The sequence below is a fragment of the Amblyraja radiata genome, chromosome 10, assembly GCF_010909765.2.
Source record: "Amblyraja radiata isolate CabotCenter1 chromosome 10, sAmbRad1.1.pri, whole genome shotgun sequence".
Classification (NCBI taxonomy): Eukaryota; Metazoa; Chordata; class Chondrichthyes; order Rajiformes; family Rajidae; genus Amblyraja; species Amblyraja radiata.
In genome coordinates this window covers 68,177,373-68,204,010 of record NC_045965.1, presented here as the reverse complement: position 1 = coordinate 68,204,010, position 26,638 = coordinate 68,177,373, and the positions used below count along the sequence as shown (strand labels likewise).

Sequence of the window (26,638 nt, the reverse complement as noted above, 5' to 3'; positions counted from 1 at the left end):
GCGCTGGGCCTCACTCTGACAATGGAGGAGGCCCAGGACAGAAAGGTTAGTGTGGGAATGGGAGGGGGAGTTGAAGTGCTGAGCAACCGGGAGATCAGGTAGGTTAAGGCGGACTAAGCGGAGGTGTTCAGCGAAACGATCGCCGAGCCTGCGCTTGGTCTCGTCGATGTAGAGAAGTTGACACCTGGAACAGCGGATAGATGAGGTTGGAGGAGGTGCAAGTGAACCTCTGCCTCACCTGGAAATACTGTTGGGGTCCTTGGATGGAGTCGAGGGGGGAGGTAAAGGGACAGGTGTTGCATCTCCTGTGGTTGCAGCGGAAAGTACCTTGGGAGGGGGTGGTTTGGATGGAAGGGACGAGTTGACCAGGGAGTTGCGGAGGGAACGGTCTCTGCGGAAAGCAGAAAGGGGAGGAGATGGGAAGATGTGGCCAGTAGTGGGATCCCGTTGGAGGTGGCGGAAGTGTTGGAGGATTAGATGCTGTATGTGACGGCTGATGGGGTGGAAGGTGAGGACAAGGGGGACTCTGTCCTTGTTATGAATGGGGGGAGGGGGAGCAAGAGCTGAGCTGCGGGGTATCGAGGAGACCCTAGTGAGAGCCTCATCTATAATGGAAGAGGGTAGCCCCTGTATCTGAAAGAATGGGGACATCCCCGATGACCTGGTGTGGAACACCTCATCCTGGGCACAGATGCGGCGTAGACAGAGGAATTGGGTTAGAGTCTTTACAGGCAGTAGGGTGGGAAGAAGTGTAGTCTAGATAGCTGTGGGAGTCAGTGGGCCAACACACTGGCCAACATGTCCCAGCTACACTAGTCCCACCTGCCTACACTTATCTGAAGTGTCAGATTAGGAAAAGGAGAGGTGCAATGAGACCTGGGTGTGCTTGTACATCAGTCGCTGAAAGTAAGCATGCAGGCTACAGTAGGCAGTGAAGAAAGCCAATGTCATGTTGGCCTTCATTGCACGAGGATTTGAGTTTAGAAGCAAGGAGGTCCTACTGCAGTTGTTCAGGGCCCAGGTGATACCACACCTGGAGTATTGTGTGCAATTTTGATCTCTGAATTTGAGGAATGACATTATTGCTATTGAGGGAGTATAAAGTTCTTAAAGGATTGGCCAGGCTAGATGGAGGAAAAATTGTATCGATCTTGGGTGAGTCCAAAACCAGGGATCACAGTGAGGGGTAGGCCATTTAGGACTGAGATGAGGAAAAACCTTTTCACCCAGAGAGTTGTGAATCTGTGGAATTCTCTGCCACAGAAGGCTGTGGAGACCAATTCACTGGATGTTTTCAAGAGAGAGTTAGATTTAGCTCTTAGGGCTAAGGGAACCAAGGGATATGGGGAAAAAGCAGGAACGGGGTACTGATTTTAAATGATCAGGCATGATCATATTAAATGGTGGTGTTGGCTCGAAGGGCTGAACGGCCTACTCCTGCACCTATTTTTCTATGTTTGTATGTCTCTCTGGGTGAAAATGTTTTTCCTCATCTCAGTCCTAAATGGCCCACCACTTATTCTTAAACTGTGACCCCTGGTTCTGGACTCCCCCAACATGGGGAACATTTTTCCTGCATCTACCCTGTCCAATCCCATAAGAATTTTATATGTTACTATAAGTTGCCCTCTCATCCTTCTAAATCCCAGTGAATACAAGCCCAGTCGACCCATTCTTTCATCATGTGTCAGTCCTGCCACACCGGGAATTAACCTGGCGAACCTACGCTGCACTCCCTCATCATTGTCAAGTGAACGATGTACAAAGAAAAGCTTTGTTTTACACGCTGTCCAAACAGATCAGACAATACTGGACATAGATGCAATCTAGTCAAACCAAAGTATCATACTTTTGTTTACACCCCAAGGGTGGTGGGCGTATGGAACGAGCTGCCAGAGAAGGGAGTTGAGGCTCGGACTATCACAATGTTTAAGAAACAGTTTGACAGCTACATGGATAGGACAGGTTTAGATGGATGTAGGCCAAACGCGGGCAGGTGGGACTAGTGTAGATGGGAGACTTTGGCCGGGGTGGGCAAGTTGGGCCAAAGGGCCTGTTTCCACGCTGCATCACTCTATGACTCTACAATAGGTGATGCAAAGGGGAAGATATAGAATGCTGAATATCATTCTCAGCATTGTTGCAGAAGTCCCACGCCCGCAATGGGGTAGAGGTGAATCGGACAGTACCATGACTCCATGACTTTTCAGGTCGGCTCCCCCCAGTCTGAAGAAGGGTCCCGACCTGAAAGGTTCACTATCTCTTCCCTCCACAGATGCTGCCTGACCTGCTGGTTTCCTCCAGCACTTTGCGTTATGCTCCAGATTCCAGATTGATGCTTCAGAACATCTAGCATTCCTTGTGTCTCCACAACAAGGGAGAGTGAACGCTGGCGCCATTAGTTACCGCTGCTCTCTCTTTCAATTGTGTGTTGTTGATGTCCCTACTATTTTGTTTTGTTTTTTGTTTTATTCTGCTTATATGTTTTGTAATCTGCTTATTAAATTGTGTAAAGCGGTCCGTGAGAGTCTTTAAAGGCGCCCATAAGTATAATGTTAATAATAATAATAACAACATCCTTCTCCTGATCACACTTCTATATCATCACAATCATGTTGCATTTACGTGCAGAATCTAACAAGTGGACACACTTTCCCTTTGGCCGTTAGACTGGGGGGAATTGGTTGAATTGTTTACCGTTTGGAAAAGATTCTCGCAACCCAATGTCAAGCTGAACAAAGTCAACAACAAACTTGTGGAATGAACACACATTGTGTGTCACCAAAGTCACTGCGTTGATAAGGGGCGAGTTATCTCGATCTAGTCCGGTCACCCTAACCTACGTGGTCACGTCACACCTGATGTCAAGCCACATCATCTCACAAACATCTAATGGTGGCAAGTTTTCACCTCTCTTCAACATGACTCTGGATGTGTGGAGATGTGCCAAACATCTCGACCGTTGAACCCGACAAGAAGTGGCCGACTCAGCACTCGTGGTCAGCTGACCCAGAAGAGCCGGCTATATATTGGGCAGCAAAACCCAGAGAAGGCAGATTCAACATGAAGTCCCTCATCTTCCTGTTGGCTCTCGCCCTTGTGGGTAAGTCAAGGCTTTGGTCTACCTTGTCCACTTCTTAAACCAACTTTGTGAGTGTCTGTTCAATTCATTTCCGATGTTCATTTCTGCTTCTTCCTTCCTTCCACAGGGAGTGATCATGTCAGTAAATATGGTACGTATATCCTTCCTCTCCCTCAAGCCGCAGAGACTTTCCTAGCCAGGCCCATCTTTATCGCCATGCTACCTTTGTTTTTTCTCTTTGTACAGATCCCAGCTTCTCCGAAAACAGCCTTCACATCTACAGGTATGAAGGTGTGATTCTGTCTGGACTGCCCGAGAGAGGATTGAACCAAGCTGGAGTTAGGCTGATCTGCAAAGTGAAAATCAGGGGCGTTGGACAAAGACAATACCTGCTGCAGGTAGGTGGACAATCCTGCAATGTTTCAGCTGCCAGAGCATGTTGTAGCGAAGGTGGACACAGAATGCTGGAGTAACTCAGCGGGACAGGCAGCATCTCTGCAGAGAAGGAATGGGTGACGTTTCAGGTCGAGAGCTTTCTTCAGTAGGGACTTGTACAACCTTCCAGCAGAAGGTTTCTTGATTAGTGCGGGTGTCAAGGGTCATGGGGAGAAGACATGAGAATGGGATTGGGAGAGAAAGATAGATCAGCCATGATTGAATGGCGGAGTAGATGGAAAGGGCCAAATGGCCGACGTCTACTCCTGGAACCTATGAAGGATTTGCTTGTGTGGGAGAGAAATACCAGGGATTCTCCAGCACCATTCCTGGCGCAGAGTGTTTCACATCCGAGGAGGGAACAAAGAGACGTGTTCTATTTTCCCTGGAGCACTGGGGTCAGTATGGACACGGCGGGCCGAATGGCCTGTTTCCATCCCTTTATGACTCTGTTAACCAGAAACCGAATTTGATGGAAACACTCGGCAGGTCAGGCAGCATCTGTGGAAAGAGAAAAACGTTTCAGTCCAGACGCCCTTTGTCAGAACTATTTTAACAAAGCTTCACCCTGAAATGTTCGTTCCTTATTTCTCTCCACAAATGCTGCCTGATCCGCTGAGAGTTTTCAGCAATTTAGGATTTGGTTTCAGATTTCATTCGTCTTGCAGTTCTTCTTTGTGTTGGTTTTCAGGGAATATTCAGTCATGGGCACGAGGTTCGAGTCCTGTCATTATTCAAGCTTGTTCTAGTTGAACCACAGTGTTCAATATTCCCAACCACATCTGGGAACAGGAAGGGAGGGAGAACTGGGCAGATGTGGAAATGTTCCACGTCACACGATGGCCAGTATTGACCACGGAGCCACACAAAGACAAACTATTCCTGCCCATCAGTGGGGAATACACAGAGATGGTCGAGGACTTTGCCAGAAGGGGTCTGGATCTTCAGGAATATTCTGACACAGGGAGGAAAACCCGGAAGACTAAAGGACGAGCGAATGAGCGGGATGGGGAAGCGATAACAGAGTTTAGTTTTGTTTATTGTCACGTGTACAATGAAAAGTGTGTTTGTCAGCATAATCTGAGGAAAGACATTCTTGCCATAGAGGGAGTTCAGAGAAGGTTCACCAGACTGATTCCTGGGATGGCAGGACTTTCATATGAAGAAAGACTGGATAGACTCGGCTTGTACACGCTAGAATTTAGAATATTGAGGGGGGATCTTATAGAAACTTACAAAATTCTTAAGTGGTTGGACAGGCTAGATGCAGGAAGATTATTCCCGATGTTGGGGAAGTCCAGAACTAGGGGTCACAGTTTAAGGATAAGAGGGAAGTCTTTTAGGACCGAGATGAGAAAATCATTTTTTACACAGAGAGTGGTGAATCTGTGGAATTCTCTGCCACAGAAGGTAGTTGAGGCCAGTTCATTGGCTATATTTAAGAGGGAGTTAGATGTGGCCCTTGTAGCTAAAGGGATCAGGGGGTATGGAGAGAAAGCAGGGATGGGATACTGAGTTGGATGATCAGCCATGATCATATTGAATGGCGGTGCAGGCTCGAAGGGCCGAATGGCCTACTCCTGCACCTATTTTCTATGTTTCCATGTTTCTATGTTTGTTACGTGGTCTCTGTGGAAAGACTATACATGATTACAATCAAACCATCCGCAGAGTATAGATACTGGATAAAGGGAATAACGTTTAGTTCAAGATAAAGTCCAGTAGAATCTGATTAAAGATAGTTTGAAGGTTTCCATTGAGTTTGATGGGAGGTCAGGATCGCTCTCTGGTTGGTGAGAGGACGGTTCAGTTTCCCGGTAAAGTGCAGGACGTTACAGAGCTAGACTCTGTAAGGTGCCAGGAAGCTGACATCTGTTCCCTTATCTCCCAGTGTAGTTACAAGTCTAGTTCATGAATCCTGATATGACCAGTATGTGTTCTGGTTGCACTAACAGCAGGGACATGGTTAGCAAGTTTGGTTGTGTTTGGCACACTCGCTGTGAGTGGCAGTCGTACCCTGAACCAGAGCCCACAAACAGTTGGGAAATTGGTTAACAACAAGTGTGTAATACAGTGAACATGGATCCCAGTCCCAAAGACAGTTGAATGACTGGACTTTAATAGTCCTTGCAACACAGGACAGGTTGGACACACTTGGATTGTTTACTCTGGAGCATCGGAGGCTGAGGGGAGACCTGATTATAGAAAATGATGAGAGGCAGAGATTGGGTAGAACCTTGTTCCCCAGGTGGAAATGTCAAAGACCAGAAGGTGAGAGGGGGAAGGTGCAAGGAGATGTGTGGGACAAGTGTTTTACACACAGAGAGGTGGGTGCCTGGAACACACTGCTGGGGAGATGGTGGAAGCAGATACAACAGTGATGTTTAAGAGGCATTGAGCCAGACACATGAACAGCTGGGGAATGGTGAGATAGAACCATGTGAAGTTTAAATTGGCATCATGTCTGGAACATTCAAGGTGGGCCGAAGGGCCTATGCCTGGTCTGTCCTGTATCATGTTCTATCACATTATAACTCTTGCACAACTTGCAATCTGGTCAACTGGCTAAGCAGAACATGACTTTTCTCTGAGCTGCCTTCTTCACAAAGTATGTAGTGTGTGTGCGTGGTCTAAACTTCAATGGATGGGTGCAAACAAACACCTTCCTAATGAGTTGATCATACGATGTGGAGTTAGAACCTTGTTTGTGCATGGACTGATGTCAACTTGCTTTCTCAGATTGAAGAACCCCGCATCCAAGAACTCAATGGAATTTGGCCAAAGGACCCGTTCACTTCCGCGAAGAAGCTGACGGAACGATTGGCTCCACTCTTGACCAAAGCCGTGAAGTTCGAGTACATCAATGGACGTGTGGGGACCATCTTTGTCCCGGCCAACCTGCCTGAAGACATCCTCAACATCCACAGAGGGATCCTCAACATCTTCCAGATCACCATCAAGAAGGCTCAGTCTGCCTACGACCTGCAAGAGGTAAGGATTTGTTCTCCATCCTTACTCTCGCTCCACAATCGCTCACTTTCACATTCCCTTTAGTTTATTGTCCCGTGTACCGAGGTACAGTGAAAAGCTTTTGTTGCGTGCTAACCAGTCAGCAGGAAAGACAAGACATGATTACAATCGAGCCGTCCACAATGTACAGATACATGAGAAGCGAATAACGTGTAGTGCAAGGTAAAGCCAGCAAAGTCCTTTCAAAGATAGTCCGAGGGTCTCCAATGAGGTAGATGGAAGGTCAGGACCGCTCTCTAGTTGGTGAGAGGGCGGTTCAGTTGCCTGATAACAGCCGGGAAGAAACTGTCCCTGAATCTGGAGGTGTGCATTTTCACACTTCTGTACCTCTTGCCCGATGGGAGAGGGGAGAAGAGGGAGTGACCGGGGTGAGACTGGTCCTTGATGATGCTGCTGGCCTTGCCGAGGCAGCGTGAGGTGTAGATGGAGTCAATGGAAGGGAGGTTGGTTTGTGTGATAGTCTGGGCTGTGTCCACATTTTGCTGCTCTTCCCCCTTCTTGTCCAATAACACTTGGAGTTGCTCCCGTGCAGGCTGGGATTGAAGGAATCTGCCATGCGAGATACCTGGTCCAAGAAGACAAGAGGAAGGAACGTGTAACCATTATTAAGTCCAAGGACCTGAACAATTGCCAGGAGAAGGTGGTGAAGCACACTGGCATGGCCTACACACAACTCTGCCCCAGCTGCCAACTGGTGAGTCTTTCATTGTTCATCCATCTCAGGTCAACACAACCCAATGTGACCATCAGAGGCTTAGTTTCCTTTAGAGATACAGTGCGGATACAGGCCCTTCGGCCCACCAAGGGTGTTAGGTGATATGGGGAGAAGGCAGGAGAATGGGGTTGAGGGGAGAGTTAGATCAGCTATGATTGAATGGAGGAGTAGACTAGATGGGCCGAATGGCCTAATTCTGTTCCTTTCACTGACGCCCTTCTAAGCATTGTAACAGTCACCTGCTTCTTACCAGAGTCCCAGTTCCCTGCTCTTTCTATCCAGCTTTGAAAAGTGCAGAGAAGATTTATGAGGATGTTGCCAGGACATGAGGGCCTGAGCTACAGGGAGATGTTGGGCAGGCTTGGACTTTATTCCCTGGAGCGCAGGAAGATGAGGTGATCTTAGGAGGTGCATATGATCATCAGGGGAATAGATAGGATGAATGCACGGTCTCTTGCCCAGAGTAGAGGAATCAAGAACCAGAGGACATAGGTTTAAGGAGAGAGGGGGAAAGATTTAATAGGAATCAGGGGGGTAACAGTTTTACACAAAGGGTGGTGGGTGTATGGAATGAGCTGCCAGAGGAGGCAGTTGGAGATGGGACTATCACAATGTGTAAAAAACATTTGGACAGGTGCATGGATAGGACAGGTTTGGAGGGATATGGGCCAAACGCAGGCTGGTGGGACTAATGTGGATGGGACATGTTGGTGGGCGTGGGCAAGTTGGGCTGAAGACCGGTAACCACCATGTTCTTGTCCCACCAACAGAGAGGCAGGAATATCCGAGCCTCTGTGACCTTCACCCATGTCCTGAAGCCCACTGCTGCCGGGGCCATCCTGCAGGAAGCCAAGGTCCGGGAGGTGCATCAGTTCACTCCCTTCCATGAACTGGACGGTACAATGCGCGTTGAGGCCAGGTATGTACTCACACACTCAACCCTCCGCTGACCAATGTCCAATCATTCCCATCATCACATCTCAGCCAAGACTGGTCTTTGCTTCGGATTCTCATGTCACCGCCATGATTGCTGCTCCCTCTGCTGTGTTCTGATTAAATCAACCTTGTCTGATGGACAACCAATTATTGACTGATTGATTGAATGATACAGCATGGAAACAGCCCCTTCGGCCCACCCAGTGCATGCTGACCCCCAATCACCCGTTCATACTAGTTCTGTCTTATCCCACCTTCGCATCCACTCCCTGCACACTGGGAACAATTTACAGAGGCCGATTAATCTACAAACCCACACATCTTTGGGAGATGATAGCAAACTGCAGCACTCTGAGAAGACTGGGTAGTTCCCTTCAATGGTGGGGAGGTCAGTACTGTGATGGACCTTCGATGGTGGGGGGGGGTCAGTACTGTGATGGACCTTCGATGGTGGGGGGGGGTCAGTACTGTGATGGACCTTCGATGGTGGGTAGGTCAGTACTGTGATGGACCTTCGATGGTGGGGGGGGGGTCAGTACTGTGATGGACATTTGATGGTGGGGGGGGGGGGTCAGTACTGTGATGACCGGCCAGTGTCCACCATTCTCTGTAGTCTCCATCATTTCTGGGCGTTGGAGTTACTGAGCCAGACCGTGATCCAAAGCTGCCACTGCCAACCGTGTGGCACTGCCCTGGGGCGGCAGTGGGCTGTAGAGCATGTTTGAGATTCCGTGGCGGCCATGTTGGTGACGGAGACCTTGTGATGAATGTTTCCCATTGCAGACAGAGCCTGATCTTGGAGCAGATCACCACAGCAACCATGAGTGAAGTGCCCGACTTCCAGATCCAACGCACCCTTCAGTTCCGCAGTGACAGCAACGTTCTCCAACAGCCCTTCACTCTCATCCGTGACCAGAACATCATCCTTAAGGTGAAGCTCAGCGCCTCCACACTGCTCACGGGGAGATAGGAAACCTCTGAGTATAGTTTAGTTTATTGTCACGTGTACCGAGGTACAGTGAAAAGCTTTTGTTGTGCCCCAACCAGTCAGTGGAAAGACAATACATGATTACAATCGAACTGTCCACAATGTACAGATACATGATGAAGGGTATAAAGTAAATCACGTTTAGTGCAAGATAAAGCCTGTAAAGTCTAATCAAAGATAGTCGGAGGATATCCAATGAGGTAGACAATAGTTCAGGACTGCTCTCTAGCTGGTGATAGGATGGTTCAGTTGCCTGATAACAGGTGGGAAGAAGCTATCCCTGAATCTGGAGGTGTGGGTTTTCACATCAGACAGTATGGTATAGGGAGGTGAAGAATATATTTGGCACGCTGCCCTTTATCAAGCAGGGAACTGAATATTGAAACAGAGTATTGAATTTGGGGCAATATGTACAAAACGTTTGTCTTATAACATCATGTAAAGGACATTTGGACGGGATCATGGATAAGGAAGGTTTAGAGGGATGTGGGCAGGTGGTGCTAGTGTAGATGAGGCATCTTGGTCGGCGTGGGAAAGTTGGGCCATAAGACCTGTTTCCGTGCTGTGTGACTCTGTCACTCTATGTTGGTGAGACCACACTTGGAATATTGTGCTCAGTATTGGTCACCCTGCTGTGGGAAGGCAGTTGTTTGGCTGGAAAAAGAGAAGATTTACAAGGATGTTGTCATGGATTTGAGTGATTGAGGTATCGGGAGAGATTGGGCAGGATGGGACTTTATTCCTTGGAGCACAGGAAGCTGAGGGGTGATCTTATAGAGATGTATAAATAATGAGGGGAATAGATAGGGTGAATGCACAGTCTTTTTCCCCAGAGTAGAGGAATCAAGAACCAGAGGATGTAAGTTTAAGATAAGTTTTGAGGAACTTTTACACAGAGAACTACAAAGGTTTTTCGCTTGGGTGGGCTGTATGGAACCAGCTGCCAGAGGAAGTGGTTGAGGCAGGAACATGAACAACATTTAGAGGATGTGTAGGAAGGAACTGCAGATGCTGATTTACACCAAAGATAGACACAAAATGCTGGAGTAACTCAGCGGGACAGGCAGCATCTCTGTATAGAAGGAATGGGTGATGTTTCAGGTTGAGACCCTTCTTCAGATGTGTGGACAGGGACATGGTGAGGTAAGGTTTAGAAGGGCTAAATGCGGGCAGGTGGGACCATTGATGGTTGATGGGACATGTTGGTCGGCAAGGACTAGTTGGGCCTGTGGCTGTTTGGTGTGACTATAAGACTGTGTTAGTCCTGGACTTCACCTTGTCTCCCACTTGTTGTGTGTAGGTGAAGGACACACTGAACCACATTGCCCAACACAATGTACAGACTATCCACAGTGATGCACCCTCTCGATTCCTGGAGCTCATTCAGCTCCTGCGATCCGCGGATCATTCCAGCCTGGCTGAGATTTGGAGACTGGTGAAGAGCCAGCCTGAGTTAAGGTAAGCCATCGTATTCTGCCTCTTTGTGTGGAGAAAATAATAGTCTTGTGTAATTGCAAACTTGTTATTTAGAAGCGAGTGACCCTAGTTCTAGATGGCTCCATGGGGGAGGGGAATCATACACTGGGTGAAAACACAACAGGATGTATCTGTTTCCATCTAGCCTTGTCTCACTCACCTACATTCCAGCCAGTGTTCGCCCAGCCTGTACAACCTTCCCTCATTACACCTGCTGACATAATACAGACAGCAGTGTCGTAGCAGTTTGCCTCACATTACCTTTCCCTGGAGACACGAGGAACTACAACTCTTTCTGACTGTCGTTTAGTTTAGTTTATTGTCACGTGTACTGAGGTACAGTGAAAGGCTTTCATGTTGCCTGCTATCCAGTCAGCAAATAGACTGTACATGATTACAATCGAGCCGTCCACAGTGTACAGATACAGGAGAAAGGGAATAACATTTAGTGGAAGATAGAGTCCGGTGAAGTTATTAAAGATAGTCCGAGAGTCTCCAATGAGGTAGATGGGAGGTCAGGACCGCTCTCTAGTTGGTGATAGGACGGTTCAGTTGCTTGATAACTGCTGGGAAGAAACTGTCCCTGAATCTGGAGGTGTGCGTTCGTTTTCACACTTCTGTACCTCTTGCCCGATGGGAGAGGGGAGAAGAGGGAGTGACCGGGGTGAGACTGGTCCTTGATGATGCTGCTGGCCTTGTCGTGGCAGCGTGAGGTGTAAATAGGGGAATCCTGTGCCTGAATCTTGAGAAAAGCACAAAGGAACTCAGCAGGTCAGGCAGCATCTGTGGAAGGAAATGATGCAGGTGCTGTCACAACATTTAAAATACATTTAGACAAGGACATGGATAGGACAGGTTTAGAAGGGCCAAACGCAGGCAGGTCAGTAGTGTAGATGGGACATGTTGGTCGGCATGGGCAAGTTGGGCTGAAGGGCCTGTCTCCATGCTCTATGACTCTATGAGATAAAGTTTCGGGTCGGGACCCTTCTTCAAACTCAAACGTTTCTGCCATCGTTCTTCAGAAGTTTGCTTGTCAGGGAAACACGTTGCCGACAGTAATGGCTAGACTGCACAAGTGGAAAAAGGAAATCTGTGCCAGGGGGTTGACTGGAGGAAAGGTCCAGTGAGCCATCTAGAGTTGGCCAGACCAATATTGATTCAAGGAGCTTGTGTTGTTCCATGATTGCAGGCGTTGGTTCATTGAAGCACTTCCTGCCGTCGGGACGATCGACTCCCTGAGATGCCTCAAGGGCCGCATCCAAGAATCGGAGATCAGTCGCATGGAGATCCTGCAGACTTTACTGCTGGCAATGCACCAAGTCAAGACCGATCGTCCAGTTATGAACTTAGCCATCGTGAGTATTCCCATTATCCATCTGTTTGATGTCTCCTTGATGTACCAAGTCAGCAGCTCAACTGACTCAGCTCAGTTCAGTTCAGTCTATTGTCACATGTACCGAGGTACAGTGAAAAGCTTTTGTTGCAACTAACCAGTCAGGGGAAAGACAATACATGATTACAATCGAGCCATTCACAGTGTACAGATACATGATAAGGGAATAACGTTTAGTGCAAGGTAACACAATGTTTAGTCACAGGGTGGTGAATCTATGGAATTCATTGCCACAGACGGCTGTGGAGGCCAACTCATTGGACATTTTTAAGGTGAAGATTGACAGATTCTTGATTAGTACGGGTGTCAGGGGTTATGGGGAGAAGGCAGGAGAATGGGGTTGAGAGGGAAAGATAGATCAGCCGTGATTGAATGGAGGAGTAGACTTGATAGGTTGGATGGCCTAATTTTGCTCCTACAACTGATGAACTTATTATGAGAACCTTTAGCTGTCCACACAACCTGCCTCAGTGTAAACTTCACTGAGCTGTGACCAGAGTCGCACTTAAACCTAGTTGAGGAAGGAAAGTAATTAATCTCCCAACTAGACTCAAGGGACTGCAGATGCTGGAATCCTGAGCTAAACACAAACTGCTGTCGTCTCAGCAGCTCAGGCACATTCCCTGCATCTGTCCATTGGAGGGAAGATTACATTTTGGGTCTGGACCCTTGGTCTTTAGCTGGGACTGGGTTGAAGAGGTTTAGATGGGCACGTACGTATATATGCAGGGAATGGAGGGATAGGGTTGATGTGCAGGCAGAGGAGATTCGGTTATCTCAGCATCATGTTGGGCATGGACATTGTGGGCCGAAGGGCCTGTTCCTGTGATGTATTGCTCTATGTTCTAGTCCCAGCAGCTGGAAGATTTGCTTTGACATCTCGTTTGCTTTCTCTTACTGTAGGAGATCATCAACCTCAGTGTGATCAAAGAAATCCCGTTCCTGCGCAAGGCCACGCTCCTGGCGTACGGTTCCATGGTCTTCCGATTCTGTGCCGACAAGTCTACATGCTCCGATGATGTGTTGAAGGTGAGTTCCTGCAACCGACCCCATCTGGTCCCCACCCCGATCCCCCTGGTCTCCCTGGTCCCCCTGTCCCCCAGTTCCCCAGTCCTCCAGTCCCCCTGTCCCCCTGTCTCCCTGTCTCCCTGTCCCCCAGTCCCCCAGTCCCCCTGTCCCCCTGTCTCTCTGTCTCCCTGTCCCCCAGTCCCCCTGGTCCCCCAGTTCCCCTGGTCTCCCTGTCCCCCAGTCCCCCTGTCCCCCAGTCCCCCTGGTCCCCCAGTTCCCCTGGTCTCCCTGTCCCCCAGTCCAGTCCCCCAGTCCCCCAGTCACCCAGTCCAGTCCCCCAGTCCCCCAGTCCAGTCCCCCAGTCCCCCTGTCCCCCTGTCCCCCGGCCCCCCTGTCCCCCTGTCCCCCTGTCCCCCGGCCCCCCAGACCCCCCTCATGCTACTGTGCACCAGTCTAAACACAAGGCATCTCTTGCAGCCACTTCACAACCTGCTGGCTGAAGCCACCAGCCAACGCAACGATGAGAACATCGTGCTGGGCCTGAAAGCCATCGGCAATGCGGGGCAGCCCGGCAGCATCAAGAGTATCGTCAAACTGTTGCCATCCTTCGGAACCGTCTCCACCAACCTCCCACTCAAGATCCGTGTGGACGCCATCATGGCTCTGCGCAACATCGTACACAAGGACCCCAAAACGGTACAGCTTGGTTACCTTCACTTGCGGCCAATGTCGTCTTTGTTTAGTGACATCCCCCAGATGGGCAACTTGTTGATACGCCCGGTGAATTGTGGCTGGAAGTGGACTCCAAGAGTCCAGTCAGGAGTCAAGAGTCTTGACCATCCAACTTACTACTTGCCTCATTGGGCGGCACTTGATTAGTTCGGGGGTCAGGGGTTATGGGGAGAAGGCAGGAGAATGGGGTAGGGGGGAGAGATAGATCAGCCATGATTGAATGCTGCAGTAGACTTGATGGGCCGAATAGCCTAATTCTACTCCTATCACTTATGATCTTATGATCCAATGGCAGTGCAGTGGGTAAAGCCCTGCCTCACGGCGCAGAGACCTGAGTTCTATACTGATGAGCTACAGATCTCGAATGATGTCAATGAGGACGAGTTGGGCCGAAGGGCCTGTGTCCATGTTGTAAGCCTCCATTAATGGTCAGCATGGATGTGTTGGGCCAAAGGGCCAGTTTCAGTCCTGTAGACTCTATGACTCTATAATTGGGTTTCAGGCTGTTTCTGACCTGTAGACTCTATGACCAGTCCAGGGCAGTTACTAAGACAGGTCCTTGTCATCTCTCTCTCTCTCCAGGTACAACGCATTGCTGTGCAAATCTTCCTGAATCGCAAGAACCACCCAGAGGAGCGGATGATGGCGTGTGCCGTGCTCTTCCTCACCAAGCCTCCACTCACCCTGGTCTCCATGGTGGCCAACTCACTGCTGACTGAGACCAGCCTACAAGTGGCCAGCTTCACCCATTCACACATCAGAGCGCTGTCCAGGAGCTGCCTGCCCGGCATCCACTCTCTGTAAGTACCCAAGGCACTGGTTCATTCATCCATGCACGCCCGCTCCACAGTGGCAGCACCGTGCTGAGTGCTGAAGGCAGGGTGCCTCTCACCAATACATCCATCATAGAGTATAGACCTTCTCAAGGTATGAATCCGCCAGCCTAGTCAGCATCACTGCTTCTTGTTCCCACAGGGCGACCTCCTGCAATCTCGCCCTGAACATCCTCAGCCCCAAGCTTGAGCAGTTGGGCAACCGATTCAGCAAGGTTTACCGCATGGACACCTTCATGTGTAAGTACCTGGCTCCCACCCTCAGTGGCATTTTCAACGCCAGCTACAGAAACACAAAGACTGAACCATAAGAGTTTTGAATGCAAGATAGTGGCATGGAATATAGGTAAGTCGATAGGGCACTTCTGGCGCAGTTGATGGCATTGTAACTGAGCCCCTCATCATAGTGGAGGCCTGCCAGATATTCCAGAACAGACGGGATGTTCATGTCTCTGTAGGTGATGTTGTTTTTATGGCAGTACATCTCCCACTTCCTGATATAGACCAGATACTGTTTTTTGGTTGACTTTGTCTTTGGGCCGCCGAGATCATGTTCACTGTTCGGTCCGTCAGTCCCAGTTGTATTAGAGGTGATCCGAGTGCCGCTGGCTGCCCGCTGCTCCGCGGTCCTCCCTCACCAGCTTTGTCGCAGCCCGTTGGTTTCTCCACCTGTAATCAGCATTGGAAAACACAAAAAGACCGCAGCTCTTACCTGCAGGTCCTGGTTTAAATTGTCGCTACGGGGGAATGTCGTTCCACCCCACCTCCTCCGTTTTCGACTTGTCAAAAGTCGACGGCCCCATTCTGAATAGTCTCCCGCCTGGCCGTGGTGTTCTGGCCGACGCGGGACAAAAAGTCGGCACAGCTGATCCCTTACGGGGCTTGTGCCTTCAGCTGCTGCTGGCTCCCGCAACTTCGTGGCCCTCCCCAGCCAGCTTTACTCGCAGCACTTGTAGACACTATTTTGTCCAGCTTCCCCCCCTGTGTAAAAACAGCGCGGGGACAAAAACTACCGCAGAGTAAATCACTTATCTGCGGGTCGCGGTTTCAAACTTACCGCTGCGGGGGAACGTTCCACCCCGCCTGTCGTTTCGCAAGCGTGAAGCGATATGGCACGCATGCGTCCTGGCGGGCTTCTTCACGTAGTCACTCACGTGACTCCGAAGTAAAATCGTTGTTGTGTTCTTGTGCTGCAGACCGTGTGATGGCAGGAATATCGGCCAAACTACTTATGATCAAGTCATCCAGCACCGTCATTCCAACAGTCTTGATGGGCAAGATCAAGGGTCATGCTTTGGGTGGTGAGGTGGATCTCATTCAGGTAATGACTCAAGCTGTGAGGCTACAGGTGTAACACACATTGATTCAATGAATGAAGGCATTCTCACCATCTATGTCCATCCCTACAGGTTGGTTTGAGGGCTGAGGGTCTACAGGAAGTCATCACAAAGTCTCGATCAACAGACATCAGGATCACAGAGAACAGATCCATCCGTCGTATCTTGAGCAAGGTGAGGCTGGGCACCAGTACACCAACATTATTCTCTCGCCAGTCCCAGAGTCACACAGTGTGGAAACAGGCCCTTCATCCCAACCTGCCCACGCCGACCAACATGCCCCATCCACACTAGCCACACCTGCCCACGTTTGGCCCATATCCCTCTAAACCTATCCTATCCATGTACCTGCCCAAGTGGCGATGAAATGTTATTATAGTACCGGCTTCAACTACTTCCACCGGCAGCTCGTTCCCTACACCTGCTCCTCCTCTGTGTTAAAACGTTGCTCCTCAGGTTCCCATGAAACCCTTTCCCTGCTCACCTTTAACCCCTGACCTCTGCCTCTGGGGTGCCTACACTCACACCAAGTTCATTCTCTTCTCCAGATTGTTAACTGGAAGGACTTCCCCGAGGAGGAAATCCTGGGCTCAGCTTACGTCAGAGTGTTCGGACAGGAACTGGCCTTTGTCCAAATCCGCAAAGACACCATCGATCAAATTGGCCAGGTACGGAGGTGGTGGGCAAAGCCAGTGGGGGTTGGGTTTGGTTTGGTTTAGTTTATCCTCACCTGTACTGAGCTCGAGTGAAAAGCTTTTGTTAGCCTGCGATCCAGTCAATGTAAAGACTATTAATGAATACAGACGAGCCATCCACAGTACACAGATACAAGAGGAAGGGGCCAACATTGAGTGTGAGATAAAGTCCGATTATAGATAATTCAAAGATCTACAATGAGATAGATGGGAGGTCAGGACCACAACCAGCAATGTCTTCCTTCAGTTTAGCAACAGTCTTGGTTTGGTTTAGTGTGGTTTATTACCACGTGTGTCAAGCAGCAGTTAAAAGCATTTTTGTTGCGTGCTATCCAGTCAGCGTAAAGACTGTGCATGATTACAATCGAACCGTCTACAGTGTACAGATACAGGATAAAGGGAATAACATTTAGTGGAAGATAAAGTCCAGTGAAGTCAGATTAAAGATAGACCGAGGGTCACCAATGAGGTAGATGGGAGATCAGGACCGTTCTCTGAGAAGAAACTGTCCCTGAATCTGGAGGTGTGTGTTTTCACACTTCTGTACCTCTTGCCCGATGGGAGAGGGGAGAAGAGGGAGTGACTGGGGTGAGACTGGTCCTTGATGATGCTGCTGGCCTTGCCGAGGCAGCGTGAGGTGTAGATGGAGACAATGGAAGGGAGGTTGGTTTGTGTGTATTGATCCTAGAGGTGGGATGGTCACACTAAACACTGACCTTGGTGTTACAGATCATGACGGAACCCCTCAGTGGCCAGTGGAGGAATTACCTGGAGCAACTCAACAACGGCATCAACTTCCAGCCCGCCAAGGCCATCATGGCCGCCGAGGTTCGCCGTGTTGTTCCGACTGCCGTCGGTCTCCCCATGGAACTCAACTTCATCTCAACTGGTCTGGCTGTGGCCAAAGGAAGCAGTAAGGCTCTCTTCCCATCTTGATGGATCCATCCTCCTGCTTCTCCATCCTGTCTCCCAGGCTGGGAACCTGAGTCCTGGAGTCATACTCAAAGCTGACCAACATGTCATAGAAATATAGGAACAGAGGACATAGGTGCAGGAGTTGGCCATTCAGCTCTTCGAGCCAGCACTGCCATTCAATATGATCATGGCTGATCAGCTACAATCAGTACACCGTTCCTGCTTTCTCCCCATATCCCTTGATTCAGTCTAAGAGCTGTATCTGACTCATGTCCCACCTACACTAGTGCCACCTGCTCACGTTTGGCCCACATCCCTCTAAACCTTTCCCATCCATGAACCTGTATACCTTTGTGAAAACAGAGTCTATACTGGGTCCCAGAGATGATCGAACAGTACCGCACAAGAACATCCCTTTGGGCCACAATCTTCATCAGTTCATAGGTTCTAGGAGCAGAATGAGGCCATTCAGCCCATCGTCTTCTCCATCATTCAATCATAGCTGATCTATCTCTCCCTCTCAAGCCCATTCTCCTGCCTTCTCCCCATAACCCCGACACCCGTACTAATGAAGAATCTGTCAATCGCTGGTCAGCGTGGGCAAGTCCACACCAAACATGAAGCCTAGTTAAACTAGTTAAACTAGTCTCCTCTACCTACATGTGATCCATATCCCTCCACACCCTAAAGCCTGTCAAACACCACTATTGTATCAGCCTCCACCACCACCCATGGCAGCGCGTTCCAGGCACCCACCACCCTCTGTGTAAAAAATCAAATGCCCCGCACATCTGCATTAAAACCTTGTCCCTCTCACCTTAAAGCTTTGCCCTCTGGTCTTTGGCATTTCCACACTGGTCAGGGTCAACCCCAGGTCGCTGGAGAGATAGATGATGGAGCAGCACTACCCGTTGCACAGTGCCCGCGCCTCTGGGGCAGATCCCGAGCAGATCCCGTTTAATTGTCACAAGGATCAACATGCAACAATGATATTGTTACTTCCACCAGCTAAACTGGATTTGAAGCAAGTACTGAATAGGCAGCAATAAATAAATAAAACACCTAATCTGGTGCAAAAGAAATCAAAGCCCAAAGTCTGAATGTGACAAGGATAACATAAAAGGAACTTTGCGTGGTTATGGTCAACGTATAACATTAATCACACTTAACATGGTTTTCATTCTCTTTCCCTCAATACAGTTGAAGTCCGCTCTGAACCTCCCATTTCCCGACTTCCTCAGTTACTCACCTCCAAGATTCAGCTGAAGGCTCGTCTGTCCCCAAGGTAGGGACTAGCAAGGAATTTAGTTCCTGAGATCATGGCTGCCTCATTGAGCCGATGGTGCCAACCTCTGCCCTCATCCACTCACCAAGGCTTCCTTTCTTCTCTGCAGTGTGGCCATTCACACCAGGGCCTTCATGGGCATCAACATGCGTTACATCCGCTCAGGAGTGAGTCTTCAGGCCAACGTCCGCTCAACCATCCCCATGGACATAACCGCCAAGATCAACCTGAAAGAGGGCAACTTCAGGATCGACACCACTCCCGCTCAGAAGGAGAACAAGATTGTCAGCATTGAGTGAGTTCACTCACCACATCCTCTTGTTTAGCACAATGATGGGTGGCACTAAATGTATTTGTGAGCGGCACGGTGGGACAGCGGTAGAGTTGCTGCCTTACAGCACTTACAGCACTAGAGATCCCGGTTTAATCCTGACTACGGGTGCTGTCTGTACGGAGTTTGTGCGTTATCCCCATGACCATGTGCGTTTTCTCCGAGTTCTTCAGTTTCCTCCCACACTCCAAAGACGTACTGGTTTGTAGGTTAATTGGCTTGGTATCAATGCAAATTGTCCCCAGTGTGTGTAGGGTATTGTTAGTGTGCGGGGATCGCCGGTCAATGCGGACTCGGTGGGGCGAAGGGCCTGTTTTCATGCTAAACTAAACGAAACTAAATTATCTCTAAACTAAACCAAATTATCCCAGGGATGATTGGGTTAACATATGATGAGCGTTTGTCGGCACTGGGCCTGTACTCGCTGGATTTTACAAGAATGAGGGGGGACCTCATTGAAACTTACCGAATAGTGAAAGGCCTGGATTGAGTGGATGTGGAGAGAATGTTTCCACTAGTGGGAGAGTCTAAGACCAGAGACCATAACCTCAGAATAAAAGATCGTACCTTTAAGAAGGAAATAAGGAGGAATTTCTTTATTCAGACGGTGATGAATCTGTGGAATTCTTTGCCACAGACGGCTGTGGGGACCATCAAGGGTTATATTTAAGGCAGAGACAGATTGTTGATTAGTACGGGTGTCAGAGGTTATGGGGAGAAGGCAGGTGAATGGGGTTAGGAAGGAGAGATAGATCAGCCGGAGAAGACTTGATGGGCCGAATGGCCTAATTCTGCTCCTGTCACTTCTGGACTTGTGAACATATGTCTGACCGTGAGCTGTACAGTACAGCGTGATCTTGAGCAGCTGGGCAAGTTGTCTGAGGAACGGCAAATGCAGTTTAATGCAGGACATTTAGTGTTTGTGTTTATGGCCCATTGCTGTTTGCGTTTGCATTATTTACTGACATGATCTACGATATCCAGTTCTCAGGTTTATGCCATCTCAGCGAATATGGAGAACCTTTCCTCAGTGAGACGGGTGCCCATCTTGCCTCGGTCGACAAGAAGGGACATTTCCAGCCAAAGATTCCAGTCGTCGGCTCAGTCAGGGAGGGTTCCAGATGAGAGGAATGTAGTAAGTATTCTCCACAAAATACACGCTTCACAGGTCGTGTTCTCTTCCATGTGGTGAGGTACAGCTACATTGCGAACCTTGCTCGCAGCAGCATCACACACACACATACACTCAGACACACAACAAAACAGTCTTTCATTGTCCTATGTGCTGGAAACACAACAATGGAATTCCTACTTGCTGCAGTTTAACCGGTCTGTAAACTCAAGGCTTAAAGATAACACAATTCACCAAAAAAACATAAATTGAAAAAACCTAATATTAATGCAAAAATCTAGTCCTTAGTGTAATCAAGTCAGTTCATAGACGTCAATAACACACATTGTACAGAAATTACATATAAGTGACACAAATGGTGTCAAGTTGGGAAAAGGGGAAGTACAACGGGATCTGGTGGTCCTTGTTCATCAGTGAATGAAAGTAAGCATGCAGGTACAGCAGGCAGTGAAGAAAGTGAATGGCATGTTGGCCTTCATAACAAGAGGAGTTGAGTATAGGAGCAAAGAGGTCCTTCTGCAGTTGTATAGGGCCCTAATGTGACCACACCTGGAGTATTGTGTGCAGTCTTGGTCCCCTAATTTGAGGAAGGACATTCTTGCTATTGAGGGTGTGCAGCGTAGATTTACAAGGTTAATTCCCAGGATGACGGGACTGTCATATGCTGAGAGAATGGAGCGGCTGGGCTTGTACACTCTGGAGTTTAGAAGGATGAGAGGGTATCTTACTGAAGCATATAAGATTATAAAGGGTTTGGACATGCTAGAGGCAGGAAACATGTTCCCGATGTTGGGGGAGTCCAGAACCAGGGGCCACAGCTTAAGAAATTAGGCGTAAGGCATTTAGAATGGAGACGAGGAAACACTTTTTCTCACAGAGAGTGGTGAGTCTGTGGAATTCTCTGCCTCAGTGGGCGGTGGACGCCAGTTCCCTGGATACTTTCAAGAGCGAGTTAGATAGGGTTCTTGAAGATAGCGGATATGGGGAGAAGGCAGGAACAGGATACTGTTTGGGGATGATCAGCCATGATCACAGTGAATGGTGGTGCTGGGTTGAAGGGCCGAATGGCCTACTCCTGCACCTATTGTCTATTGTCTAAAGTACAGATAAATTACACATAAATTACACATAAATTTTCCATGACGTTTACAAGCCAGTGAAAAGAAAATGATTGTGAAAACATGAGACATTAGTGTAAACCACAATTAGGTAGCATCCTCAGTAGTGCCAGAGTTAGTCCATAGTGTTCCGTTGTTGAGGTGGGATTAGGGATGTGTGGGTGGGTTCAAGAACCTGATGGTTGTGGGAAAGTATCTGTTGCTGAGCCTGGTGATGTGGGTCGTGAGGCTTGTGTACCTCCTGCCCATCGGCTGCAGTGAGAAGGGGGCACCGTGATGAGAGATGCCGCCATCTTCAGGCAGCTCCTGGTGTCGATGCTTTTTAATTCCCCGCCCGTGCAGCGTTAATGCAAAATTCTTGATTCTCCTGGCTCATCACCATTGTGTCCACAGGCACAGGTCGCCCCAGAAACCCTTGCTGACCAAATCCCATGCTCTGGAGAGGATCAGCGTCCGAGGTTGCCCAACAAAGCTGCCTATCGTGCGTGCATGAGAGCGGACAAGATCGGAGTGCAGGCTTGTATTGATGGAAGAATGGAGAATGCTCTTTCCATCAAACACATCCCACTGTACCGACTGATTGGCCGATACCAGCTGAATATCACCATTATCCCAGGTGAACGAACATTCATCTCCCTCCTTTAACAAACCTCCAACAAAAAGTCTTTGTACAGGTCATCAGCAGAGTCACAGAGTGATACAGCACAGAAACAGGCCCTTCGGCCCACCACGTCCATGCTGACCTTTATGTCCATCTACACTAATCGCACTTGCCTTCTTTGGTTTAGTTGAGTTTATTATTGTCACGTGTACCGAGGTACAGTGAAAAGCTTTTGTTGCGTACCATCCAGTCAGCGGGAAGACTGTACATGATTACAATCGAGCCGTCCGCAGTGTACAGATACAGGAGAAAGAGAACAAGATTTAGTGCAAAGATATAACACGGAGGTCAGATAAAGTCCAAGTTAATGATAGATGGGAGGTCAGGACCATTCTCTAGATGGTGAGAGGACGATTCAGTTGCCTGATAACAGCCGGGAATAAACTGTCCCTGAATCTGGAGGTGTGCATTTTCACACTTCTGTACCTCTTGCCTTAGAGGGGAGAAGAGGGAGAGGGGAGAAGAGGGAGTGACCGGGGTGAGACTGGTCCTTGATGATGCTGCTGGCCTTGCCGAGGCAGCGTGAGGTGTAGATGGAGTCGATGGAAGGGAGGTTGGTTTGTGTGATGGTCTGGGCTGGGTCCACAACTCTCTACAATACCAATGCCTGACACCAAGTGTCTATCTATGTGCCCCGTAAACATAGTGAATGTATCTGATTCCTCGGGCAGTGAGTTCCAGATTTCAACCACTCTCTGTGTGAAAAATCCTCGGCTTCCCTTTAAATCTCCTTCCTGGCACCTTCAACGTCAAGCTAATGGTAAAGTAGAGATCATGTCCTCCTGAGTTGGCCAATGTTGGTGTGGTAGTAGCTGACTCGAAGAACCTTACGGTAGAACCTTGTAGGTTAACGGGATTGGGACGAGTCTTTGCTAACAAGAGTCTGATGATCTTCATCTTGTCTCATCTTGCAGTCAGCTCAGGAGCAGACATTGAGAAGATTGTGCTGGAGATACAGACTGGAGCCAAGTCTCTGACCAAGATGATAAAGCTGGAGGATAAGGAGACAAAAATGGAGCAAACTCCATCTGTAATGAGCTCAGATAGACTGGGGAGGATTCTGATGAAGCAGGCTAAGGTACGTACTGATTCATCCACATATTACACCACCTGACCACACCATCTTGTGCTGATGAGTAAATAGTGGCTGGGCTGGGTAAAGCCAGGACAGTTCACACCTGGCAATGTTTGCAATTAATCTCATGCTGTTGCAGAGAACATGGCCATTGTACCCGTGCCGGCCAGTGATCACCAGTAGTCCTCTACACACTGGGAACAGTTTACAATCTTCACTGAAGCCTAATTAACCCACAAACCTGCACGTCTTTGGAGTGTGGGAGGAAACTGGAGAACCCGGAGAAAACCCACACAGGTCACGGGGAGAGCGTGCAAACTCTGTACAGACAGCACCCGTAGTCAGGATTGAACCCGGGTCTCTGGCGCTGCCCACTCTACCAGCAGTGTCACAGTTATCTCCTAATGTGTGTGACCCTGTTGTGTTTCTCCTCCCAGGGTAACAGAACACTGAGTCAGTCCAGTTCCAGTTCCAGCAGCTCCGGCCACCTGTCGGGCAGCAGACACTTGCGGGCTGGCAGCATCATCAGTAGCAGCAGCAGCAGCAGCAGCAGCAGCAGCAGCAGCAGCATGAGGAAGAGCAGCAAACACATCAAGGGGCAGACCCGCAGCATGCGACGCAGCATGCGACGCAGCAGCAGAATCCGTGGCAGCACCAGGCGCAGCGGCAGCCTCCATCGCAGCAGCAGCAGCCTCCGTCGCAGCAGCAGCAAACCTCGCACCCTCCTCCATCGCAGCCGCCGTCTCAGCCTCCGTCGCAGCAGCCGTCGCAGCGGCAGCCTTAGGACCTCCAGCATGCACAGGAGCAGCCGCAGGGTCAGTAGCATGAGAGCGATCCAGGGTACCCACCTGCCGAACCCTGCCCACCTGCCGAACCCTGCCCACCTGGCCAACCCTGCCCACCTGACCAACCCTGCCCACCCCACCAACCCTGCCCACATGACCAACCCTGCCCACCTGGCCAACCCTGCCCACCTGCCCAACCCTGCCCACCTGCCCAACCCTGCCCACATGACCAACCCTGCCCACATGACCAATCTTGCCCAACCCTGCCCACCTGACCAACCCTGCCCACCTCACACATGGTGAAGTGAGTGGATGTGGAGAGGATGTTTCCACTAGTGGGAGAGTCTAGGACCAGAGGTCACAGCCTCAGAATTAAAGGACGTACCTTAAGGAATGAGATGAGGAGTAATTTCTTTAGTCAGAGGGTGGTGAATCTGTGGAATTCTTTGCCACAGGAGGCTGTGGAGGCCAAAGTCAGTGGATATATTTATGGCAGATTCTTGATTAGTACGGGTGTCAGAGGTTATGGGGAGAAGGCAGGAGAATGGGATTAGAAGAAGGGTCTCGGGCACAAACGTCACCCATCCCTTCTCTCCAGAGATGCTGCCTGTCCCGCTGAGTTACTCCAGCATGTTGTGTCCACCAGCAGAAAGACTATACATGAGTACAGTCAAACTGTCAACAGTGTACAATTGCAGGATAAAGGGAATAACGTTTAGTGCAAGGTGAAGTCTGATTAAAGAGTCTGAGATCACAGGTACCATCCCCTGCCCGTTCCACTGCTGAAGTCTCTACTTGAGAGACCCCCCCACCCTCACCCTGCCCCCCCCTCACAACCTGCCCCTACCCCCTCACCCTTCCCCTCCTCACACTGCCCCCCCTCACACTGCCCCCCCTCCTCACACTGCCCCCCCTCCTCACCCTGCCCCCCCGCCTCAACTTGCCCCCCCCTCACCATGCCTCCCCTCAGCTGTCCCCCCCTCACACTGCCCACCCCCCCTCACCCTGCCCCCCCCCCTCCCCTGGGTGACCCACCAGGACCACATCTCCACACGGTTCAGCTCTCAGTATCATGGGCTCACCTCAACAACAACATGCCACTGATCCCCAGACAAGGTCCAGGTCATGTACCCACAATAATGAGCCTGGACATAACAGTGAAGGACACTGGGCAGCAGAAAGAGGAGGCTAATGCTTTTTATTCAAATATCATTTCCACAGAGTTCAAGCCGTCACATCCTGGAACATCGATTTAAGTCTGGACATGTCAGTCGGGTAAGTTCATCTTCCCCATGCCATCCCCCCTCCTCCCTCCCCCTCCCCCCCCCCCTCCCTCCCCCCTCCTCTCTCCCATCCCCCCTCCTCCTCCCCCTCCTCCCCCCTCCCCCTCCCCCTCCTCTCTCCCCCTCCCCCCTCCTCCCTCCCCCTCCCTCCTCCCCTCCATCAATCTGTGGAATTATTTGTCACAGACGGCTGTGGAGGCCAAGACATTGGGCATTTTTAAGGTGGAGATTGACAGATTGTTGATTAATAATAATAATGGATGGGATTAATATAGCGCCTTTCTAGAATACTCAAGGCGCTTTACATCGCATTATTCATTCACTCCTCAGTCACACTCGGTGGTGGTAAGCTACTTCTGTAGCCACAGCTGCCCTGGGGCAGACTGACGGAAGCGTGGCTGCTAATCTGCGCCTACGGCCCCTCCGACCACCACCAATCACTCACACACATTCACACACAGGCAAAGGTGGATGAAGTGTCTTGCCCAAGGACACAACGACAGTATGCAATCCCAGAGGGGATTCGAACCGGCTACCTTCCGGTCGCCAGCCGAACACTTAGCCCATTGTGCCATCTGTCGTCCCAATGGGGTTTGGAGGGAGGGGCATTAGTGCGGGTATCAGGGGTTATGGGGAGAAGGCAGGAGAATGGGGTTTGGAGGGAGAGATAGATCAGCCATGATTGAATGATGGAGTTGACCTGATGGGCCGAATGGCCTAATCCTGCTATCACTGAAGATGATGAACTGACCCAGTGATGCAGCCTGGAATCAGATTAATTATTTATTGCGAAGGTGCCTTTATAAATATAAAAATGTGGCCATTTTGGGCCATTTGTCTTTACTTGAATGGATGTTGGGATTTCGAAGTAAATGGTGAAGGTGTCTGGCGGGCAGTGATGCAGTTTGCTGCAAATGTTCATTGTGTTGTCTGTCTGTGCTCAGTCCACAGCCAGCAGGCGGTCAATCCAAGTCAGCCGCTCGACATCTCAACGCTCCAGCTCTCGTCTCATCAGCAAACTCAGGCACTCGTCTAGACGCACGTCTAGTCGCAGTTCCTCCATCCTCCGCTCATCCACTCAGGTGGGTCTTGGCCACGGACTCCCCCTCCCTCAAAGGGTCAGGGTGGGGGGGGGGGCAGGGTGGGGTGGGTCAGGGTGGGGTCAGGATGGGGTCAGAGCTGGGAGGGTCAGGGTGGGGTGGGCAGGGTGGGGTCAGGATGAGGTCAGAGCTGGGAGGGTCAGGGTGGGGCAGGGTGGGGTGGGCAGGATGGGGTCAGGGTGGGGTCAGGGTGGGGGCAGGGTGGGGGCAGGGTGGGGTGGGCAGGGTGGGGTCAGGGTGGGGTCAGGGTGGGGTCACGGTGGGGTCAGTGTTGGGAGGGTCAGGGTGGGGAG

At 50.0% G+C, this 26,638-nt stretch overlaps 1 protein-coding gene across 1 annotated transcript in view; it reads left to right on the top strand.

Annotated features, from left to right (window-relative positions):
- Window positions 1–3,063: 3,063 nt before the first annotated feature.
- The window catches only part of LOC116977420 (vitellogenin-like), a 31,822-nt gene continuing 8,247 nt past the window's right edge, over window positions 3,064–26,638 (top strand). Inside the window, exons 1-23 of the mRNA XM_033027848.1 lie at window positions 3,064–3,103; window positions 3,210–3,233; window positions 3,329–3,480; window positions 6,257–6,508; window positions 7,080–7,241; window positions 8,033–8,181; window positions 8,982–9,129; window positions 10,487–10,644; window positions 11,852–12,017; window positions 12,959–13,084; window positions 13,541–13,759; window positions 14,378–14,595; window positions 14,771–14,868; window positions 15,825–15,949; window positions 16,038–16,139; window positions 16,514–16,633; window positions 17,390–17,573; window positions 18,776–18,860; window positions 18,970–19,155; window positions 20,176–20,326; window positions 21,835–22,057; window positions 23,017–23,180; window positions 26,190–26,327. Of these exons, the coding sequence (XP_032883739.1) occupies window positions 3,064–3,103; window positions 3,210–3,233; window positions 3,329–3,480; window positions 6,257–6,508; window positions 7,080–7,241; window positions 8,033–8,181; window positions 8,982–9,129; window positions 10,487–10,644; window positions 11,852–12,017; window positions 12,959–13,084; window positions 13,541–13,759; window positions 14,378–14,595; window positions 14,771–14,868; window positions 15,825–15,949; window positions 16,038–16,139; window positions 16,514–16,633; window positions 17,390–17,573; window positions 18,776–18,860; window positions 18,970–19,155; window positions 20,176–20,326; window positions 21,835–22,057; window positions 23,017–23,180; window positions 26,190–26,327 (3,390 nt within the window). The remainder of the gene's footprint in view (window positions 3,104–3,209; window positions 3,234–3,328; window positions 3,481–6,256; window positions 6,509–7,079; window positions 7,242–8,032; window positions 8,182–8,981; window positions 9,130–10,486; window positions 10,645–11,851; window positions 12,018–12,958; window positions 13,085–13,540; window positions 13,760–14,377; window positions 14,596–14,770; window positions 14,869–15,824; window positions 15,950–16,037; window positions 16,140–16,513; window positions 16,634–17,389; window positions 17,574–18,775; window positions 18,861–18,969; window positions 19,156–20,175; window positions 20,327–21,834; window positions 22,058–23,016; window positions 23,181–26,189; window positions 26,328–26,638) is intronic.